The sequence below is a fragment of the Etheostoma spectabile genome, chromosome 7 (assembly GCF_008692095.1).
Source record: "Etheostoma spectabile isolate EspeVRDwgs_2016 chromosome 7, UIUC_Espe_1.0, whole genome shotgun sequence".
NCBI lineage: Eukaryota > Metazoa > Chordata > Actinopteri > Perciformes > Percidae > Etheostoma > Etheostoma spectabile.
This window is the reverse complement of record NC_045739.1, coordinates 1,349,721-1,373,545: the sequence shown is the minus strand read 5'-3', so window position 1 is coordinate 1,373,545 and position 23,825 is coordinate 1,349,721. Positions and strand designations below refer to the sequence as shown.

The 23,825-nt window shown below is 43.1% G+C and overlaps 1 protein-coding gene across 1 annotated transcript in view; it reads left to right on the top strand.

Moving 5' to 3' along the window:
- The first annotated feature begins 2,171 nt into the window (after positions 1-2,171).
- The window catches only part of srms (src-related kinase lacking C-terminal regulatory tyrosine and N-terminal myristylation sites), a 42,007-nt gene continuing 20,353 nt past the window's right edge, over positions 2,172-23,825 (top strand). The window contains exons 1-3 of the mRNA XM_032520231.1: positions 2,172-3,095; positions 13,893-14,014; positions 17,194-17,360. Of these exons, the coding sequence (XP_032376122.1) occupies positions 2,716-3,095; positions 13,893-14,014; positions 17,194-17,360 (669 nt within the window). The 5' untranslated portion in view covers positions 2,172-2,715. The remainder of the gene's footprint in view (positions 3,096-13,892; positions 14,015-17,193; positions 17,361-23,825) is intronic.

The window sequence follows — 23,825 nt, the reverse complement described above, 5'->3', positions numbered from 1 at the left end:
TTTAAACTTTCCTGCTGCTTTAAGATGGTACCTGTCTGGCAGGGTACTATAGCAGGCTTACTATATGAAGGACGGGAGATGCCAAAATAGAAATCTTCCTTTGTGTTGGCGTTCTAACCTCTGGTGGATTTCTGAGGACTATGGTTACCTGGTCCTCAGATCTCTGCAGGGTAAATCCAGACAGCTAGCTAGACTATCTGTCCAATCTGAGGACTATGGTTACCTGGTCCTCAGATCTCTGCAGGGTAAATCCAGACAGCAAGCTAGACTATCTGTCCAATCTGAGGACTATGGTTACCTGGTCTTCAGATCTCTGCAGGGTAAATCCAGACAGCTAGCTAGACTATCTGTCCAATCTGAGTTTTCTGTTGAAGACTAAAACTACTTCTGAACGTACACATGTTCCACCAAAACAACTTCCTTCCCGAGACTATTTAGCAGAAGCACTGTGTCTCCGTCCGGAGCTTAGCCCCGTCCATGATGATTGTTATTGGTTTAAAGAAATGCCAATGAACCAGAGCATGTTTACCTCCATCCCAGAATTCTGTGAGGACTATCCAGACCCTCCTTCTCAGTGCTGTGGAGGAAGGGCTGGACATGCCAGACTAAGGGAAGGATAAACTCAAGGGCAACTAGACTTGATTAAAGGTGCTCTGAAGACGTTTTGTCTCTCATCCAAAAGGTAGAGAAACGCAGCTGTTTAACCTCAGTGGGGTCATTGTCAAGATGATTTATTCTGTTTTGTTTGTGCATGCTCCTGGACGTTATAATAGAGACACGCAAGGCCAAGTCTGAATGACCATCCAGCATTCATTCTCAAATCTTTGATTTAGGCAGCTTCTGTCCTTCATAGACTTATAAGGATAAAAGTGGATTTTTCACGAAAAGACCAAAATCAACAATACTTTTTGACTTCTGTACTCACAAATAAATGGTTTGACTTTAAAGAAACAACTTAACAGCTGCTCACTGTAGTTTTAGTCAAACTAACAGGAGGAAATGGTGCATTTGTTGGGGACTATTTTTAGCCGCAGATTATTCCACATTTGGGGCTCAAGTGAGTATTCGGCTGCTGGCAGCAGGACTGTGTGTGTGGGACTGAGGCAGAATAACACAGTGTGTGTGTTCATGGGGATGCAGGAACATGTCAGCCATGCAACACAGTGGCTCACTGATGTGTTTCTAACAACAATGGAGCTCGTAGAGTGTTGTAAGACGATCTATCACACGGTACTTTTCTCTTTGACTACTGCTTTGTTTGTGTTTTGTCTCATTTGGGAGCAACACAACTAAAAGAGATCTACATCCTCTACATCTCTTCTCAGAACATCATTCAACCGAGCACAAAGAGGTGATGATAATAATTAGAAGCAACTGTATCCTACAGTACTGATGCAGAACTGATGCAGGATAAAAGGCATAAAGGGAGGGAGACTGAAGACTGCAGGCATTAGACTCTATAAATAAAAAGCCAGAGGAAGATGACATTAAAATATTGCGACAGTGTAAAAAAAAAAGACACTTCAGCACTTTCAGACTCTGGTATTCCAGTCATTTAATTGTATTGCTCCTGAAGTATGAGTTCCCAGGGCCGAGCTGTTGTCTTTAAATCACTTGTTTTCTCCAACCACCATTCTATAATATGTTAAATTCATAATCAAATAAAACACAACACGATAAATAGTTATTTTCTCTACTACAGACACACCTTTAATTCATAACCATAACGACAACATTAATTTTCTCCCATGATGAGATCAAGTTCAAGATCAAAACTGTTAAAGTAAATAAAACTGCATTCTACATGTACTAATTATTATATATTATATAGAGTAATACTAGGTCAATATGAAGATTTTACAAAACGGAAGGGTGTTCATGATGTAGTCTAGTAAAGATAAATAAAAAATAAAAAACATTTTATTTAGTACTTGACATTCACGAGGTTGGTGGAAACTGTTTAGCAAACACAGACAATAACCTTCAGGGAAAACTGTCCCAGAGCCAAAAAGGCATAAGGACAAACGCGCACACACACACGCGCCCGCGCACACACACACGCGCCCACACACACACACACACACACACACACACACACACACACACACACACACACACAACACACACACACACACACACACACACACACCCCTTAGCCTACGTCAGCAGGTGTGTGAGCAGCAGGAGGTGTGCGGAGCGCCAAACTGAAACTTTGGACACCGTACCACCACTTTACATCTTTCTCTGTTCCTCTCGTGGATTAAACACCTGCGCATCAGCTGATGCAGCCGTTTTCCCGTTCGCACCAGATAACAATGGATTAACATTTTCACTGGAGCCATGCTCACATTCTTGGTTCGTCTTGGCTCGAGCCACCGAGTCCTCGCAGGGAACCTATCCGACTTGGATGCACTCCACTCCCGTTTCCTTTCCGCATTCCCGCGGCCGCCGTGCGCAATGCAGGCGTGGAGCTCAGATCCGTGATCTCAACAGAAAAAAAAACCGGTTCCTCCGGCTAATCTACCCAACTATTGCTGGCGGTGCATTATGTTTGCAGCCAGAGGAAGAGAGGAAGCCCGGAGGACTGACCGTCTGCTCGCTGTAGGCTGGACAAGGCCGTTTTCAGCGCACTGAGAAAGCCTGAAACGCGTTTTATTGACCGGGTTTACGCTAAAACCTGGAATAAGCCGCCGCCGCGCTCATTCATGTCCCGGGATGGAGGGTTGCTGTCGCACCTGTATGCCGTGTTTAAGTCGGCTCTGGAACTGCATATGGCCGGACGTCCGCTACCCAAACGTCCCCAACAACAACCATGTCATCGCCAACCCGGACGCGCAGACGGCGGAGATCCGCACCGTGTACGGGGACATCCGCATCCCGTCGCCCAAGAAGCGGCCGGTGCAGCTTTACGCGGCGCTCTTCGACTTCGAGGCCCGCAGCGACGACGAGCTGACGGTGAAGGAGGGGGACAAGCTGTCGGTGATCGAGAAGCGGGGGGAGTACGTGCTGGCCAAGAAGCTGACTGGGTCTCTGGAGTCCGGACTGATCCCGGCCAACTACGTGGCTCTGCTGCAGGACGAGTTCGCCAAACACAAGTGAGTGTTGGAAAAACATCCTCTGCTTACAGCTTCTCTTTTTCTTTTTGAGTATACGGTGCTGATGGGAGAACAACTGGCGTTTGATCTGCTGTGAGACTAAAAACATCATGTCCTTTTCTAAGTTTCTGAATAAAAAAATATGGGTTTCCTTTGACAAAATTACCCACAAGTATCATGGATCAATCAATTTCTGTGGGTTTAACTAAAACAATAGGCATAATGTAAAATGAATGACATTATAGACCATGAAGTCCAAAAATAAGTGTACAATAATAGTAATATGTTGGAATGAAACTGGCTTAGAAGATGTAACACAACATTTTAATAAAATGACAATTTATATTTCATAAACAGACAAAACACTGGTATTTTGACCCAGTTACCCCCAAAAGTTGCCTTAATATATTCAACATGTGAAGCAGATCCAGAGCGATATGTATTGTAGAGGGACAGACTCAGGGTTCAGTGTCTTGCAAAAGGACACTTTGACATGGAAATGCAGGACCAGGGATCAAACCACCAACTTTCCGATTGGCAGGCGACCGCAGCCGCCCCTGATCTGAAGACACAGAGAGACATGTAGAGGGACAGGTCTGAAGACACAGCTAGAGAGAGACATGTAGAGGGAGAGATCTGAAGACACAGATACAGAGAGACATGTAGAGGGACAGGTCTGAAGACACAGATACAGAGAGACATTTAGAGGGACAGGTCTGAAGACACAGATACAGAGAGACATGTAGAGGGGCAGGTCTGAAGACACAGATTCAGAGAGACATGTAGACGGACAGGTCTGAAGAAACAGATACAGAGAGACATGGTCGTTAACTGTTGGCAGTATAGGAACACAACCTTAAATACTGTTCCCATTCTGAAAACATTGTGTAAATAAAAGCTGATAACTGACCGAGGTTTGACCTGCTGTGAAAGATATCAGTGTTGATATCAAAATATCAATATGAACCGGTTCAGTCACCACTGCAAAAACTAAATGTATCCCAGTGTCTACTCTTGTAGAGAAATGTCATTTTCCCTTCCTGACAGATTTTTACAGTTATGTTAAATCATATCTAGATCTGAAATGATTAGTCAATTAGTTGGTTAGTCAATCAACTGAAAATGGTTTTGATAGATGATTTTTATACATTTACTTTATTATTACAATTTGTTTTTATGTCATTTGAACTATAATATTTTAAAAGGAAGTCTCTAAAAATGATTGCTTAAAAATTAAAAACGGTTGACACTATGACATGCTGCTTTTTGGATGCTTTTATATAGGCTTCATTGGTCCCTACTGTATCTGAAGTCGCTTTTATAGAAACCTTAGTGGTCCCCTAATACTGAATCTGAAGTCTCTTTTATATAGACCTTAGTGGTCCCCTAATACTGTATCTGAAGTCTCTTTATATAGACCTTTTTGGTCCCCTAACACTGTATCTGAAGTCTCTTTTATATAGACCTTAGTGGTCCCCTTATACTGTATCTGAAGTCTCTTTTATATAGACCTTAGTGGTCCCCTAATACTGTATCTGAAGTCTCTTTATATAGACCTTAGTGGTCCCCTTATACTGTATCTGAAGTCTCTTTTATATAGACCTTAGTGGTCCCCTAATACTGTATCTGAAGTCTCTTTTATATAGACCTTAGTGGTCCCCTAATATTGTATCCAAAGTCTTTTTTTACATATGCCTCAGTGGTCCCCTAATACTGTATCTGAGTTCTCTTTTATACAGGCCTCATTGGTCCCTGAATACTGTATCTGAAGTCTCTTTTATATAGACCTTAGTCGTCCCCTAACACTGTATCTGAAGTCTCTTTTATATAGACCTTAGTGGTCCCCTAACACTGTATCTGAAGTCTCTTTTATATAGACCTTAGTGGTCCCCTAACACTGTATCTGAAGTCTCTTTTATATAGACCTTAGTGGTCCCCTAATACTGTATCTGAAGTCTCTTTCCCAAAATTCAGCCTTGGTGCAGAATTACAGCCACTAGAGCCAGTCCCACAATGAGCTTTCCTTAGTATGTGCCATTTCTGAGTCTGTAGCTTTTGAGGCAGGGGGCCTTGACCAACTGCCACTTTGCTTTTTTGAAAGCCATGATGTCTCTCTCTCTTTCATGGACAGGCCAAATTTTCTGGGGGCGGGCAAAGCGGAGAAAGGGGAGGTAACCTTGCCCCTAATGACCTCATAACGCATAATGTTAATAAAAATCTCTAAATGTGAAGTTTTCATGCCATGGGACCTTTATGTAATGTGCGAAAGCAAATATGGCAAAACCCCACTGGTTCAACCATCTCAAATGTGAATATTTAATTTGTTTTTTTAGTCTTTAATGAAATCAAATTAAATATCTTCAAGTTTTGGACCACTGGTTGGACAAGACAATCAACCTGATCTTAAAGTAGTTAGGGCTGCTAACAAGTAGACTATGTTCATTCAATCTTTGGTTAATTGTTTTCTTGATTGATGTTTTTATTTTTTCATTTTTTTTATTATACTTTATTAATCTCACAAGGGGAAACTACACTTTTCACTCTGTTGTTATTACACACAGGCCTGAATTACACACACATGCTCAGGACCTACACATGCACTAATGGAGAGATGTCAGAGTAAGGGGGCTGCCCATGGAAAGGCGCCCCGAGCGGTTGGGGGTTCGGTACCTTGCTCAAAAGCACCTTGGCAGTGCCCAGGAGGTGAACTGGCACCTCTTCAGCTACCAGTCCACCACCATACTTAGGTCCGTACGGGTACTTGAACCAGTAACCCTCCGGTTCCCAACCCAACTCCCTATGGGCTGAGCTACTACCACCCCCATGATTTAGTTTGGTTTGATTCATTTTAAGTCTGAAAATGGTCCTGAAAAAGCCCAAGCTGACATTGAAACAGCTAATTTTGTCCAACAGAGAATCTGAAATCCAAAGCTATTCAGTTTACTGTCACAGATTACAAAAAAAAAAGTATTTACTTTATTTAAAAATATTTAGTTATTTTTGGAAATGACCAAAAGGATTAATCTTAACATCGATCTCAAAAAAGTTAAAATGGAGTCTACTGCCATTCTCCTGGCATCCATAGCAAAGTTAACAACCTAAAACAACCTCTGCTGCTGCTGTAGAACCAGACTGGAGCTAAAAGTAGCCGCGAGGCTGCAGCTGCAGATCCTCTATTATTCATTCAGCCTGCAGGGAATCATCATGTTTCACCGGTTTCAACGGTTGGCTTGTCTGTCTGTGTTCATGCCTCTGATCCAACACTGACTCCACATGTCCCACTGTCACACCATGACAAAAACTATGTTAAGCCAAAAAAAAAGACAAAGTTTTGTTACTTTTTTATTAGTCTATATCCGCAACGTTCCGCCTCTGTTGCCGCCTGAAAATCATCCGGATTTCACTCATTTAGGTCAGAAATTGCCCTGGGCTTTCTTTGTCTTGGCGTTCTGACCTCTGGTGGATTTCTGAGGACTATGGTTACCTGGTCCTCAGATCTCTGCAGGGTAAATCCAGACAGCTAGCTAGAATTTCTGTCCAATCTGAGTTTTCTGTTGACGACTAAAACTACTTCTGAACGTACACATGTTCCATCAAAACAACTTCCTTCCTGAGACTATTTAGCAGAGGCACCTCTTTGGAGGAAGGTCTGGCAAAGAAAGACTATGTTTTTATAGACACCAAAGAGATTGCAAGCACCAGTGTTCATCTAGGTGTGCTTTCTGCTGTTTATTATCTCCTGTCAAATTCTTGTAAAGATATATGCTTCAGTTTACAGGCACACATAATATACAGGTTTCTGTAATATTTTGTCCATCACATTTATATCAAAGTCATAGTTCGAACTTATGTAAAGTGTAGTTGTATGAGCTACTTCTCCATAGTCAGAGTGTTAGCTACAGTAGATGGGGGGTCGGCACGCCCCCAGTTTGGAGAAGCAGGCAGGAGTACTGACAATCAATATCAGTTTAAGTGTGTAGTATAGAAATAGAATATTTTCAGCCCTTTACCTTGCTGTCAGACAGCTCTTTACGACGGGGAACTGAAGCTGTTATCTCTGCTCTCTTCAAGGCCACCAGACTCCTTTGATAAAAATATGGTAAGTCTGACAGCAAGGTAAAGCTGAAAGAAATTTTACGTTCACTTAAACTAATAGATGTTTTTAGTGTGTAAAATGTGTTGAGCTGCTGCCCCCGTCAACAGCAGGACATAGCTTCTGTGTCAGTACTCTTGCCTGCTTCTCCAAACTGGGGGCGTGCCGACCCCCCCCCCATCTACTATAGCTAACACACTGACTATGGAGAAGTAGCTCATACACATCGAAACATCTGAAGTATCCCTTTATTAAGGAAAAGATTAAATATTCGTAGTATAACGGAATACAGATCAACAGCAGCACAAACGGCAGCACACACCTCTGGAAACTAGAACATTACAACCTGCATAAAGGAAGATGTACTGCAGGACTGTGTATCAGACTGGGTTAGTTTTAGGTGTACCTAATAATAGTTGTATGTTATGGGGTGATGAGGAGAGGACCCAATTGCAGAGAGGAGGAGGAGGCAGGAACAGGTGTACAGCAGTTTATTGACGATTGGAACAAACAAAAAACAACCCACAAGCTAGACATGATCAGACAAGACAGGAAACCAGACTATCAACATAAAACAAGAAGCAGGACAACAGACACTTACCGTGGAACAGACCAAGAAACAAACACAAGGAGCAAGACAGGAAAGATAACCCCAGTAAAAACCCCAAACCATAACAGTACCCCCCCACCAAAGACAGATACCAGATGTCAAAACAAACCCATAAAGAACAAAAAACAACCCTGAGAGGGCGACAGACACTGGGGGAGAGGGGGACCAGGGATCGGGGCACAGGGAGGCAGGAGGACCAGGGGAGCCAGGACACAGGGAAGCAGGGAACAAGGACACGAGGAGCCAGGACGACGGGACAAGGAACGGAGGAGCCACAGAGGGAACAGGACAGGGAGCAAGGAAGTGAACAAATCAGGGAACAAAAGAGGGAAAAGAGAGGGACTGGAAAAGAGGGAGCAAGAGAGGGACAAGGAAGTAGGGAGCGAGAGAGGGACTGGGAAGGAGAAAGAGGGACTGGGAAGGAGGGAGCAAAAGAGGGCCAAGGAAGGAGGGAGCGAGAAAGGGACTGGGAAGGGGAGAGAAGGAGGGAGCGAGAGAGGACCAAGGAGGAGACAAGAGAAAAGATGAAACGTGACAAGAGAAGAGACAAGACGAGAGAGGAGGGGAGACGAAAGAGGTGATGAGGGTGAGGAGACGAAGTAAGGAGACAGGACGAAAGAAGATACAAGGCAAAGAGAAGAGACAAGGCGGAAAGAGGAGACAAGACGAGATGGGAGACAAAACAAAGAGACAAGAGAGCAGACAAGGAGAGGGCATAGGGGAAAATGGCACGAGGGCGATACAAGGGCAGAGCATGTGTAAAGGGCACAAGAAAAGAGCACTAGGAAAGACCCAGGGAAAGGGCACGAGGCAAGCTAGGCATAGACCGGAGACAAGCAAGAAACCGGGGAGAGGGACGAGAGAAAAGGAGCGGAGGAGGAATTAGGGGCAGGGACCCAGAGGGAGACCGAGAGACATAGAGGGCGAGGCGGACCGAGGCAGAGAAGAAGACAGAGGGACACAGAGAGCCAGGCAGACGGACACAGGCACAGGCGGAGACAAAGCAAGAGAGACACACTGAGAGAGGGAGCTAAACAGAGACGGAGAGATGACAAAACACAGAGAGCCGGACAGGCAAAGAGGAGCAAGACAGAAAGACACAGTGACCGAGAGGGAGACACGCAGAGAGCAAGGCCGACAGAAAGAGAAAAAGAGACAGAGCATCAGTGATACACAGAGCGAGGGAGAGACAGACAGACACAGGGAACAAAAGAGACAGAGCAATGGAAACAAGTAAAGGGATGGGGCGAGGACGGAGACAAGTGAGGAACCGGAGGACAGGAACAGAGTAAGGGAGCACGGAGAGAGGGGCAAAAAACAGAGAAATTGAGATGGACTGGAAAAAACGGAGAGCCACAGGGAGAGTCACCCACACAAACAAACAGAAAAAGGGAGAGATAGGGACCGAGCGAAGGGGACACACAGAGAGGCTGGATGAGTAGGGCGGAGAGAAAAGACGAGGGAGAAGACGAGACACAGAAAGCCAGACAAACCAAAAGGAGAGCGAGACAGACAGGAACGGGGACTGAAAGAAACCAAAGCAGAGAGTGGAATACGTAAAGAGACGACAAGAAGAGAGACGAGTCGAGACGAGATGGGGCGCACGAGGAGCACGAGGAAGCCCACGGGGGGGGGGGGCGCACAAGGGACACGGGAAAGCCCACGGGGGGGGGGGGGGGGGGCGCGCGCGAGGAGGCTCACTAGGAAACGGGACAGGCATAGACCGGACAGGTTGGGACGCGGACGGAATGGAGACAGATGGGTCAGGTTCAGGGACAATTTTAGATGGGATGGACGGAGACGATGTGACTATAGGCGGATTGGGTCTAGGGAATAATTTAGACGGGGCAGACACAGGGAAAGGGAGGAAAACGGGGACAGGAACGGAGACAATGACAGAGACGGTGACCGGGACAGGGACAAACACTGGGACTGAGACAAGCACGGGGACAGACGAAGGCACAGGGATAAGCACGGGGACAGGGACACAAACAGGCGTATAGACGGGGATAGGAACAAAGACACGGGAACACAGACAGAGACAGGGACGGACACAAGACTAGGGAGACTAGAACTAAGGGGGGCTAACATATGAGGAACTGGGGTTCCTGAGGGCCTGGGACTAAGTCCAGGACCGGAGGAAGCCAGGGGACTGGGCCCCAGGGGACCCCCAGAACCGGGACCAGGGGGACCCCAGGTGCCAATGCCCAGGGAGGGCAGAGGCCCAGACGCCGGCTGGGGGTCGGGGGCGCTGACTGCCGGCCGAGGGCCACAAAGGTTGGCCGTCGGCCAGGGGCCAGGGGAGGACTCATCAGTGGCAACTCCCCGGGAATCCGTCTCATTAGGCTCCGGGAGGGGACCAAACTCCGCGTCCACCTGTTCCCACCGCACCATCATGAGGTGCCATGTCTCCGTGGGGTCCACCTCGTGCATGCGGCGGAAGGCGGCGGACATGAGATCCGCCAATGGGTCAAACGGGTGCAGGAGCGGGTCAAATCTGTACTCTGCTGGGTCCATTGTTGGCTTTGTCGTTCTGTTATGGGGTGATGAGGAGAGGACCCAATTGCAGAGAGGAGGAGGAGGCAGGAACAGGTGTACAGCCGTTTATTGAAGTTTGGAACGAACAAAAAACAACCCACAAGGAAAAACACAGACCAACGGGGGTCCAGGGGACAGCAGCAGGGAAACAGACAGGACGACAAGGCAGGGAAACTTACAGGGAATACTGGGAGCAGAGACGGGAAGGCGGCAACAGGACGGCTCATCAACAAGCGTGGAAACAGGCTGCATGCAGTGACAGGAAAAACCGACAAAGCACAAGACAAAAGGAACACAGAGGTTAAGTACAAGAGGTAATGAGGTAATGGGGGAACAAGTGAGACGTCAAGTGAAGCACATTAGGGTGGGGCAGGACAATCAGACAAGCACAACGCAAAGCTAGACAAGATCAGACAAGACAGGAAACCCGACTATCAACATAAAACAAGAAGCAGGACAACAGACACTTACCGGGGAACAGACCAAGAAAGTAACACAAGGAGCAAGACAGGAAAGATAACAAATTGTAGATAAGATTAAGGTGTACATACTTTACTGTTACATTTAGGGGTGCAACGGATCACAAAACTCACGGTTCGGATCCGATCATCGTTTTGAGTCATAGATTGGGTAAATTTTGGATCAGCACAAAAAATTGGGGAATTTAAATGATTATAAAAATGCAATAACAATAATTTCTTCTTTCACCATTAAATTGCTGTTAAATGACACAAACAGATGAGAAATGGGTATTTTACAATAACTTTGAATGCACCACAAGATTATTAAGAAGTTAAAATCCAGGACAGAATTTTCAAATGCTTGTACACATTTGTTGTGTTGCCGAAATGAGACACCAAATCCGCGTTGCTATTCTGTCTGTTAGATACCAGATGTTAACATGCGACGTTCACGTGAACAGAAAATTGCGTTGCCTGTATCTTTTCACTGAAACCCTCTATAAAGATTTATCAGCCTACTTTAAGTAACAGCGACAGTACACATTTATTTCACACTATTATTATGGTTAAATTGAGCTGCGGTTCACATGCATTCTGAACCCTGCACTATGGTCCATTACCCCACTAGATACACTTGTCAGATGGTCTTTTTAAGGGAAAGTAAAGGTAAAATAAAGGGCTTGGGTTTAGTCTGATATGTACAGAAAGGAGCAGACCATGTGAATTACACCCAGGGTCATTTTTTGTGTGAAAAAGTGGTTAAAAAGCAGCATTTATCTTAAAGGCATTATGCGAAAGACTTGCCCAATGGTTAGCACTGTGGCCTCACTGCAAGAAGGTATTGGGTTCAATCCCTGGTGATCCCTGGCCTTTTTGTGTGGAGTTTGCATGTTCTCCCCGTGGTGTGTGCGTGGGTATTCCCACTACTAAAAACATATTCCCCTCCCTCTCTACCAAGCCAATGTGTGATGAGCGTCTGGCGTCTTAAGGCTGGCGTGCGTCACCCAGGTGGGTGGTACACATTGGTGCTGTTAGAGAGTAGTATCATAACAATGTATAAACTCCTATAAAAATTATCTTTATCAATTATGACCCTACTACAAGTGTGTGTCTCTCTGCAGAGAACCTGCCCTCTGCCTCTGCTTTCTTATCTTGCTGTGTTTAAGACGTTTATGGGCGTCAGCCTCTATAAAGGCATGTCTATGATATGTCAGATAATGGTGAAAAACTCTCAAGATGACATGATGAGTGTCTTAACGTACTTTTTGCATACTATTTATGTTCTTGACTGTAGCAGTACTTTGCTTTATTGTTTATTCTCTCTTAATTTGTTCGTTGTTTAATGTATTTACTAATATACACCAAGGCATATCCCTTGCAACTGCAAACAGTCCAGAGTCACAAAATTTAAAGGGATATAAAACAGCACAAAAGCAGAAAATGCTAGGCATTTTTACTACTTTTACTACTTGTATCTGTTAAATGTCCCCATAGAAACCTCCAATGCTGTTACTTAGTGCTTGTTCAGCATGGCTTTATCTTTACAGGATTTTTCATTTAAATCACTCATTGCACAATATTTCTTGAGTCTGTTGTTGTGAGTTCTGTGCTGTGTCTTGCTGGTACTGTCAGTGAAACCTGAGTCATGCTTGCAGAGCAGACACGCCCTTGCTGATAACTCAAAGTAAACACAGGTCAGTTTCTGTAGACTGGCAAGTACTACTACATAAAGCAGGTATTTTAAAAAAAACACCCGGCTCCTCTGGCTCCACCTACAGCCTGTAGTTTATTTTGCAAAAAGACAACGCTCCCTGGTCAGATGCACCAATCAGGGCTAGGGGGGGGGTGTCTCACTGCGTGTCAATCGTTGCTCATGCATTCATCATGCATTCATTCTCCCTCGTGGGGGGAGGGGCTTAGGAGATTGTTTGGGCTTCAGCAGAAAGGGGTTGAGGGACTGAGAAGTTGTCAATGTTCAAATTCTTTGGCTAAGTCCTGGATCTTCCTGATCCCACCTACAGCATCTTTAAGTAAAAATCTGTCTGCCTCCTCCCTTACTGTATGTATATATATATATATATGTATTATATAATAATAATAATACATTTTATTTAAAAGCACCTTTTTTCGGCACTCAAGGACGCCGCACAGGGTATTCATATAATAAAAACAGCAAAACTAATACTATACAACAAAACAACAGAAAAGGCAGAGCAATAGACATTTAAGTGGAATAGGCAGTTTTAAACAGATGTTTTTGTTTTGATATAGTAAAGCATTAGGTTGTTAATGCATTAATGTCTAAGTTGCATTGCTGTTTTCTTAGGGTGAAGCAAACTTTTAACTATGTTAGACATTGATGATTTTCTTGATAAATTCATTTATTGTTTTATTTGCTAAATGTAGGAAAATAATCTTCACATTTCAGAAGCTGAAATCTTAAAATGATTCAGCCATTTTTGCGCGAAAACCATTTAGCTCAAATTGTTTGCTGTTGGATAGTTTATTATTTACCACAAAGCATTGTGTCCTCAGTGTTCTTTGTATGTTTTCTACATACAATCTTAATCTGTAAAGTAACTACAGCTGTCAGTAGTGGAGTAGAAGTATAAAGTAGCATGAATTGGAATTACTTAAAGATACCTAACATGTGTGTGTACTTATGTACATTCTGGTATACTGTAGTAGTAGTCTGACATCATGCACACAGCGGGCTCCAGGTTGTGGCTGAACATGCTGTTGTTGTTCTAACTGACTGAACCAGTTAGTTAAACTGTGTGTTTGTAATGTATACTTTCTTTTCTCTGCGATTGTCAGCTTACAATGTGCAAAATGTGATCTATGTGTGTGTGTGTTTACCTACACACACTGTTTTGCTATTGTACGAGTGGGCTTCGGCATGTCTGTTTTCACACGTAACACAGTCTCCTTCCCTTTTGTTCACATTGCATTCTTTCATGAACTCATGCATTTATTGATTTACTCCCGTGCTGCTTTGTTTTCATCTGTTTTTTGTGTTAAATGTCTGATCATCCATTTATCCCACACCCTTCCTCATCCCTCTCGTCTGTGTGTCTCCTCTGCCCTCTGTGCAGGTGGTACTATGGGAATATAAACCGTGTGAAAGCTGAGAAGCTGCTGCTGGCTTCCCAGAACAAAGATGGCTCCTTCCTAGTTCGCATCAGTGAGAGTCACAGTGACGAGTACACAATCTCTGGTAAGTGGTACCACCGTCCATCCACAACCGTGACCTCTCCCCACTCGTCATGTCTCATAATTTATAAAACTTCCTTCTTCCAATCATGCCTTGCACTTCAAATTATATAAAGGGTTATTTAGTTTTTTTTCCAACCTGGACCCTTTTTTCCCATGCATTGGTGTCTAAGTGACAATGTAACCCTATAGAGGAAAGCGCACCGTAAATTTCCATCCACTAAATTTATGGCCACTGACACTCAGATTATTATTCAGTGTCAGACAACATTATGGAAAGGATCCGTACAGAGAAAGACCAGTTTTGTTAAAGAATGAGATCCTTTGTGTTGTGATGTTTTAATTTTTAATTATTATTTTTTTTGTTCACATGAAAAATTTCAAAATCACCCTTTAAGTTGCAGTGCTTTGAGCTCTCGGCCATCGTACCATATTTCAGTGGAAATCCACTCACTTAATTTCTTCTTCACCTCCTCTCTGTTTCTTTTCCACCTTCCTGTCCTCCATCCATCACCCCTCCGGCCTCCACTTCCCTTCTGTCTTTCAGGGTCTCCAGTCACTGTCAACCTTAATCTCCCTGCATTCGATTTTCTCTCTCTGCTCCCACTACAGGGGGCAGTGGGTTACACAACGGGCCCTCAGGCAGCCTTTTCAAAGCTCGCCAGTGGCAGAAATGGCTGATTATAGTTTTAAACTTGTACGTTTGTTGTTGTTGTTTTTTTTCCACCAGTTTTGTAATTGGACGATGTAACGGTAAATTAAAGGATGAATTCTAGTTTTTTTTTCAACCTGGACCCTATCTTCCTCTATTTTTGTGTCTAAGCAACTTATAAGCACCGCAATCATTGAACTTGGTACAGTATTAAGCGGGGCAAATATTCAGTGTCAGTTTGGTCTGCTAAAAGTTGTGGTATTGCCATCGAAAGGCTCAGATTAATATTCTAAGTGTCTGATAACATTATGGTAAGGATCATTACAGAGATAGACTTTTTTAAAACCTATTTAAGACCTTTCTGTTTAACCAGAAACAGCTCTGAAGTTGCTAGCGCTAAACCCTTCAGACTCCATTTAAAAAAGCAATACTTTTAGAGTTCATAGAGCCAATGTATTTTTACATGTAAATCTGTAAACTGTGTTTATGTCAAACAAAACTAGAGCTGGTATGATTGGAAAAGTAGGAAGATGACCCAAAATGTCTTTTCATAGTTTTGTATCGTTTCTGTTGACTTTGAATGACGTGTATTTTACAACGCTAAAATTACTCTTTATTTACATGGAGTCTGGTGGGTTTAGCTTACGCAATTTGACGGATGTTTTTATGTTTACAAGAAGGATCTCACTCTTTAACAGAAAGATCGACATTTAGTTAAGGATGTGTGGAAAATATGTGATACATGATAACATTGTTGACTATTGTGATAACGATATTACTTACGATAAATTAACAGATATTAAAATGTACTCAGTTCTGCATTTCTGCTGCTTTCAGTGTTCTTCTACAATAGAAGAAATCACTTGTTTAAGTTAAAACAACTAAAAGGAAATCCTTTCAAACAATCTTTTATTGAACAAATTGAACATTGAATTGACGTTAACAGGCACCACTAAAAAAAGTTACCCTTTAAAGTGGAGTTTTCTACTGACTATCTTTCAACTAACAAAAAATCTCGTAGTGTCTAGTACGATATGTTGCAGCCTTTTGCAATATGTCTATATATGTAATAATATGTGCAGCCCTAGTGTCCATGCATGCAACAATATAAACACTGAATTAGACAAGACATTGCAGTTTATTCTTTCATCTTCATCTTCTTCAAGAAATATAATTGACACATGATGTTTTGTTTTGGTTGTACGTTCTTTTAGGTGTTGGAAGGAGTATTTTTGAACATAGGAGGGAGCCAGGCTAGCTGTTGTTCCCTGATTGAATACTTAATGCTAAGCTAAGCTAATCACCAACTGTCTCCAGCTGTGTTCTTCAAGGGATAGTTCAGATATTTTAAAGTGTGGTTGTATGAGCTATAGTCAGTGTGTTAGCTACAGTAGGTGTTTCTCCGTCATGAAGGGCTATCCCACAGCAAGGTAAAGTGGTTAAAATATTCTAAATGTAGCATCCACTTAAACTGATATAGATGTTTTAGGTGCCTCCATCCACAGCAAACTATCTCATTAATACATAAACATGAAATTGATTTTGTCATCCAACTTTTAAAACGAAATCTCCAAAATGTTGTACTCCTCCTTTAGCAAAGGCAATCCTTGCTTGACATATTTGGAAAAAAACAGCCCAGAACATGGCAGCTGAGTAAGCTGGCAGATCACATTTGTAATGATTTTGTTTTGTTTTCCGTAATTAAATTTAAGCTTTTTCTTAAAAAGGTTTTGTATACAGTAGCGTTTAGTGTCTTGTCTTGCGTTGCAGTGACCTACATTTGGAAGCCTAAGCCCACGGCCAATCCTTTTATGGTCCTCCTGAGACTTGGGACTTTAAAGCCATTGTTATTTCTCTCTCTCCTCAGCATCACCTCCAGGTCCTTTCTCTCTCTTCTCTCACTCTGTCCCCTTTTTTTCTTTTCACCCTCTGGCTACACCATCTTCTACGTCTGAATATTTCCCTCTCCATCCCTCCGTCCACTTCCTTCTTCTATCGAATCCTTCCTTTCTACCCTTCCCCCCCTTCTTCAAGGTCCTATAGGTCCCAGGGAGAAAATGTTACATGGAGAAAAGTTATATGCTCAATTTCCCTCTGATAGTCATCCTGAAACATCATGAGTACTCATACTCTGTATGAGTGTGCATACAGAACAAACCTTCAATTACTCTGTTTTATGACACAATTACACACATTCCTCACCACCATTGTCTTGTTCTCTGAGTCTATGATAATATAGTTAATGCTTTCCTGTGAGGACCAAACTCATGTTATTCTGGCTGCATGTTGCAGTCACTATCTGATTGTAACTTATGCTAATGCTGTGAGTTGGACAGTTCCCTTCAGAGCATTCATCTCAGTGTCATCAGGTCAGCTTTGTACGGTGGCCGACAGGAGGCAAACAAAAAAAACACATGCAAAAAACATCTTAATTAATTAATTTGAGAACACATGCGCAAAGCGAGGTTTGCAAGAACCTTAGCTTGCTAACTCATGTGACCCCCAATATTTTGCTCTTTGTCCTCTTACAGCCCGGAATGAGGGGAAAGTGTACCACTTCAGGATCCAGCGCTCCATCATCGGGGCATACTTTGTCTCAGATAAGATCTCCTTTGCCACGCTGGGAGAGCTGATCTCCTACTACCAGAAAAACCCTCGCAGCCTGGGAGTGCTGCTGGAGGAGCCCTGCTCCCAGCAGGTAGGACACAAAGGGACACACAAAACACAATGGTTAGTTCTGGGGACATTTTCCGGGGGGCTTTGTACCAAAAGGTCCCAGATCGGAAGGTCATACTTTCTGAAAGTACAGGAACCTTTGGGGTAGGGTTTGGAATCACCATCGGTCATTCGTCAAACTCACAGCACATATACTATGATAGACTATACTAAATGTTGAAATATGTCTTATTATAAAATGACTTTTGTATGTATCTTTTGACATTCTATACTACAACTTTTTATCACTTTTTATGACGTACTTTACAATGACTTTTTATCACATTCGTACTTGACTATTTTATGACTTTTTTTCAACATACTAGACTATGAATTTTTCATGACTTTTTATGACACAAATTCTTGAGTCAGGAAGACTCTTTTTTAGGACACAAAGTCATAAATAAGTCATTATAACATCTCGTAAAAAGTCATAATAGAGTATTATCGAATAAGTTACATCGTAGAACGTCAAAAAAGTCATGGTATAGTATGTTTAACATTTTGAAATAAAATTACATTTGCAAAATGGGGAACCTGGTATTCATTTTAATATTTTCTCTGCTCCTTACCAATACATGTAAAATAGTACTCAACTACACCTGCTGCTTGTACACTGTACAAGCAGCAGGTAGCAGCCAATGAGGACTCCCACTGTTCCAGTATCTCTTTTAATAGAGCAGCTTTTGTCTCTGCAGTGGTAATCTGAAACAAAGTGCAACAAAGAGCCTGAATCTATCTTTCTATTGTTTCTCTGCAGCAGCCATTTAATGAGCGCTGTCTTCTGCTTTATATGCAGAGATTAATACCAAGAGGCAAACATATATTTGGAGTGTAATTAACCAGAAGAAAGAATATTTGAACAGTTTCAGAATATAATCACGTGGCAGTGCTGTAATTGCACACGCTATCTCTGCACTGCAGCTTACATCAACCCCCAGCGTGCTGTATTCTTTATTCATGGCTCATCAGTTTGAGCCCAGCGGGACACACACACAAACTTCATAACCGGCAGAAATGTGTATATACATTTTTTTTAGTCTTAACAACTACTCAAAGACCTTCTACATATTACAGGAACCATTCACCATTCACACACATTCATACACTGTGGCCGAGGCTGCCGTACAAGGTGCTACCTGCTCATCAGATACACACTCACACACATCTACACACCTGATCATTAGATACTCACTCACACACATCTACACTTCTGCTCATCAGATACACACTCACACACATCTACACACCTGATCATCAGATACACACTCACGCACATTTCCACTCCGATGAAGCAGTTGTAGCTCTTGTTGTTTCCGCTCGCAGCCATCTTGTCAGTCAAAAAGAATCAATCTCTGAATGCAAATGAACGGACTCCATAGGAGGAAATATCATTCTTATATGAGGCTCCTTTTTCAACTACAAGGTCAGTGACAAAACAACACATTATCTCTGCGTTTATATGGAACTGAGCGTTAGGAGCTCTCCATCTTTACTCTCCTCTCTCGACTATTTTTGACTGGCAAGATGGACGGGGACAGGAAAACCAAAAGCTACAATGAAACCTTTCTTTTTAGTAAACTCTGTGAACACCAACAATGTTCTCGATGCTGAGATCAGGTGTAGAGACCCTGGTGAGGCTGAGGTCATGTGTAGAGACCCTGGTGATGCTGAGTTCATGTGTAGAGACCCTGGTGATGCTGAGATCATGTGTAGAGACCCTGGAGATGCTGAGTTCATGTGTAGAGGTGATGCAGAGATCATGTGTAGAGACCCTGGTGATGCTGAGGTCATGTGTAGAGACCCTGGTGATGCTGAGTTCATGTGTAGAGACCCTGGTGATGCTGAGATCATGTGTAGAGACCCTGGTGATGCTGAGGTCATATTGAGGTCATGTGTAGAGACTCTGGTGATGCTGAGATCATGTGTAGAGACCCTGGTGATGCTGAGATCATGTGTAGAGACCCTGGTGATGCTGAGGTCATGTGTAGAGACCCTGGTGAGACTTAGAGCAGCGTCTCATGTTGTGTCAAGCCTTCTTAGTGATTATAAATGTAGATTTTGATGCTATCATAGTAGCGCCCCTAGCTCTCCTAGTCAACATTTGACCCAAAAAGGAAAATACGGTCAATCTTGAAAGTGCCGCTTTCGTCCTAATTATGCTTTGAGGTTGTGTCGATGTACGACATCATCGAGCCACGCCCCCCATGGGCGCTGGACAGGAAATTGACAGCTGCGTCGGTCTTAAACTAGAAAAGATGCTTACGTCGGGCTTTGCGCTGTGCTGCGCAAAGTGCAAGGTTAAGTGGAACTTTTTTCCCCTTACCGTTTTAGCACCTCCACACCTCAGCTTGGACACAGCGGTCTCCAGCGAGAGAGAAAAGGCGTTAACGTGGAACACTATCACTCTTTCCTTTCTTGTGGACACTACTGTGTGCATGCATCAATTAGTTAATCTGATGTCCTGTGGATACGGGACAATGTTATGTAGGATTTATGAATGTACGTTAGCAACAGGAGATTAATTCACTAGGATGCTATTTTATGTGTGAGCTAATATTGTGCACTGCAAGAGTTATGTTTCTGTTTATGGAATGCGTTATTCAGTGCAAATATAACTGAGAATGTAGTTTAATCTCAGTAATGATGGTATATTAGGTTATTACTGTCGCTTTTTTAAACGTTCCTCTGTACTGTCTTTACGCAGATCACGGAGATCTGATTGAATGTAGACTTTACGGCACCGTAGTTTAGTGAAAGTGGGTCAAGTGAGCATTTAAACGTATGTCTGATTGGTTCTATGTTAACTGTTAGCCAATTGTAGAAAAGATATAGTAAAATAAAAAGTGCTTACTATATTTGGGAGACCAGCAACTCCCATCGTGTTCTGCGAGGTAAAATGACTGTTTTTGTCAAAGGAGTCTGGTGGATTAGAGCAGAGACAACAGCTTCAGTTCCCCGTCGAAAAGAGCTCTCCAAGGTTTTAAAGGGCTGAAAAACTCTAAATATAGCATCCACTTAAACTGATATAGATGTTTTTAGTGTGTAAAATGTGTTGATTTGGTGCCCCCGTCCACAACAGGACATTACTTAGCTTCTGTGTGGGTACTCCTGCCTGCTTCTCCAAACTGGGGGCGTGCAGATCCCCCATCTACTGTAGCTAACACACTGACTATGGAGAAGTAGCTCGTACAATCACATTTCAAAACATCTGAACTGTCCCTTTAACATGTATAAAGTCATGAAGTTGTCATGAGTTTGTTTGTGTTTTCAGTTTGAATACCGAATATTCTGTTTATAAAAAAAGGCTCACTTTTTTTAGTGAAGACCAAATTAAAGTGTTTTCTCTCATGATTTATTTCCAGCTCAACAGTCGCGCCTTGCAGATTCACTGGGCTTAAACACCTCTGACAGCTAATCACTCAGTCGCTCAAACACAAGAATAAATCTGCTTTTAGAAGATGAAACACATTTTAATTTATTGCTACACCAGTAAAAAGAGTCACTAACAAACCTTTGATCACTTTTATTGACTTTGCACAACATTTTGTTTTCTGGAATGATGTAGCCAAAAGACATGGTCAATAAAAACTGACATATCTGATTATTCTGTTAGCTTTTACTTTCTAAAAGCAGATTAATCCTGCTGTTTAAATGCCTAATAATCTTCCCAGTGGACTGTGTGAAAGCCTGAGTGGTTACATTTATCAAACTTAAAGCTATTAGGGAGATTATGTCATGCATAATTATAAATCAAGGCAGGCAGCATTTTAATTAAATGGGAATAACAAAACAATTGGCCTGACCTTTTTGTTGAAACAGTAATGATGATGGGGAAACTTGCTCAAGACTGAAAATGGAAGTAAGAAAATTGACATGGTATTTTCTGCATGAAGTAGACTGAGATGCAACAGACTTAATGTCCTTTGCTCTGGACACCATAGAGCTTTTTAATATAAAATCAAGTTGATTTGTAGTGTCTTATTTATACATGAACGATGGCTAATTGTTATTATTCCAGATGTTTCGGTGTCCCAGAGACTTGTATTGTGCGGAGTGAGGAGGTATTTTAAAACTGACCAATCCAGGGCAGCCCGCTCTAAGACGATTAGTTGACTAACCGGTCGTTTTGGTCTTAGTCTTAGTCTAAGATTTCTTTTAGTCATTCTTTATGCTTTTCTATTCTGAATGACTTATTTCCATGAAACTCATGAGCACATACTGTATGTGATAAACACCAAGGGCGTGGGGTCTGGGGGTCCTCCCCCAAAACATTTGGGGCATCAAATATGTATCAATACAAATGTTTGGTGATTTAAAAATCCAATATAGGGGCGGCTGTGGCTCAGTGGTAGAGCGGTTGGTGGTTCAATCCCCGGTACGGCAGCCTCGGCCACAGTGTATGAATGTGTGTGAATGGTGAATAATTCCTGTAAGACTAGAAAAGTGCTATATAAATACAGCACATTTACATATATCAGCCAATGTATACAGCCCATGGGCCCACCACCTGTGGGAGGAACCAATGGGGTCGGGTGCGTTGCCGTATGGGGGGCAGCGAAGTTCAGGCCAGACTGGGGACTCTGTGGGGGAAGGAGCCGGAACTTGTGCGGGAGGTTGAGCGCTACCAGTTAGATCTGGTGGGGCTCACCTCTACGCAGTCTTGGAACCCTGGAACCGTACTCCTGTTTGGACTCTGTCCTACTCTGGAGTTGCCCGGGTGCAGAGGTGGGTAGAGTAGCCAAAAATTTTACTCAAGTAAAAGTACTGTTATTTCAGAATAATATAACTCAAGTAAAGTAAAAGTAGTCATCGAAATAATTACTTGAGTAAGAGTAAAAAAGTACTTGATGAAAAAACTACTCAAGTAGTGAGTAACTGTTGAGGAACATCTGATTTATTTCTTAACACAAGCATCAGTCAGACAGACAAAAATACAAAATAATCATATTTAGGCAAACTATTGTTCATCCAATCAATAAAATAAATTAAAATTAATTTATTAATTACAAAATAGCTTAAGTGAGAGACTTGTCACATTAAATTAGGATGGATACTGCATGTGCAAAACATACTGTATGTAACCTAAAAGACAAACATCCACCTATCCACAGCAAAAACTAAAACTACCGCTACGTTTCCTCAGGTCAGATGTTGAGTTGTTGAATGCTCACATGTCCGTTTGATTTGGTCGACACAGAAGACGCCGCATGATGTAGCTGCTGTTTCGCACTTTTCCTAAGGTAACCATGCTTTCACTATGAGGCCGGGGGGTTCCTCCACGTCTGTGTTGCCTTGGCGACATTCTTTGTTTTGCTACGACTGTAGGCTAACACGTCCCGCCCATAGATATATACAGTCTATGGTCCCGCCGCTGAGAACGAGTATGGTCACCTGACTGCACAACGCCGTTTGATTGGTGGAACACAGTCACGTGGTAGAGCCTTAAGCGGAAGACTCTCTCTGTCAAAATAAAACATTAAAATGAGACGTACGCTGGGGTAAAAACAATGACGCGTCGAATACCAAAGAGGTAAAAAGAAAAGTAACGAGCTCCTTGTACCCTAATATAGTGGAGTAAGAGTACAGTTTCTTCTTCACTAATCTACTCAAGTACAAGTAAAAGTATAGTGATTTAAAACTACTCCTAGAAGTAAAAAATTTTCAAAAACTTACTCAAGTAAATGTAACGGAGTAAATGTAACTCGTTACTACCCACCTCTGCCCGGGTGTGGGGATACTCACAAGCCCCCGGCTGAGTGCCGCTAAGTTGGAGTTTACCCAGGGTGATGGGGGGGGGGACTCTGACTGTTGTTTGTGCATATGCACCAAACAGGACCTTGAATGGAGTCCTGTATGGGGCTCACCATCTGGTGGTGAGTTGGGTCAGGGGGTGGGGGAAGACTCTGGACAGACCTGGTAAGCCCAAATGCATAGTGCGGGTAAATTGGGAACGTCTGGAGGAGGCCCCTGTCCGACGAACTTTCAACTCACACCTCCGTCTGAGCTTTTCTTGCATCCCTGTGGAGGCTGGGGGCATTGAACCTGAGAGAACAATGTTCAAAGTTTCCATTGCTGAAGCTGCGGCGGCGAGCTGTGGTCTTAGGGTCTTAGGTGCCTCAAGGGGCGGTAACCCACGAACACCCTGGTGGACACCGGTGGTCAGGGAAGCCGTCCGACTGAAGAAGGAGTCTTTCCGGGATATGTTATCCCGGAGGACTCCGGAGACAGGTACTGACGGTATTGACGGGCTGCAGCCTCTGCCGTGACAGAGGCAAAGCAGCGGGTGTGGGAGAAGTTCGGGGAAGACATGAAGAAGTTTCTGAAAAACCGTTCTCCACCTCAGGAGGGTGAAGCGGGGAATCATCCAAGCTGTATACAGTAAGGATGGGACGTTGTTGACCTCAACTGGGGAGGTAATAGAGCGGTGGAAGGAGCACTTTGAGGA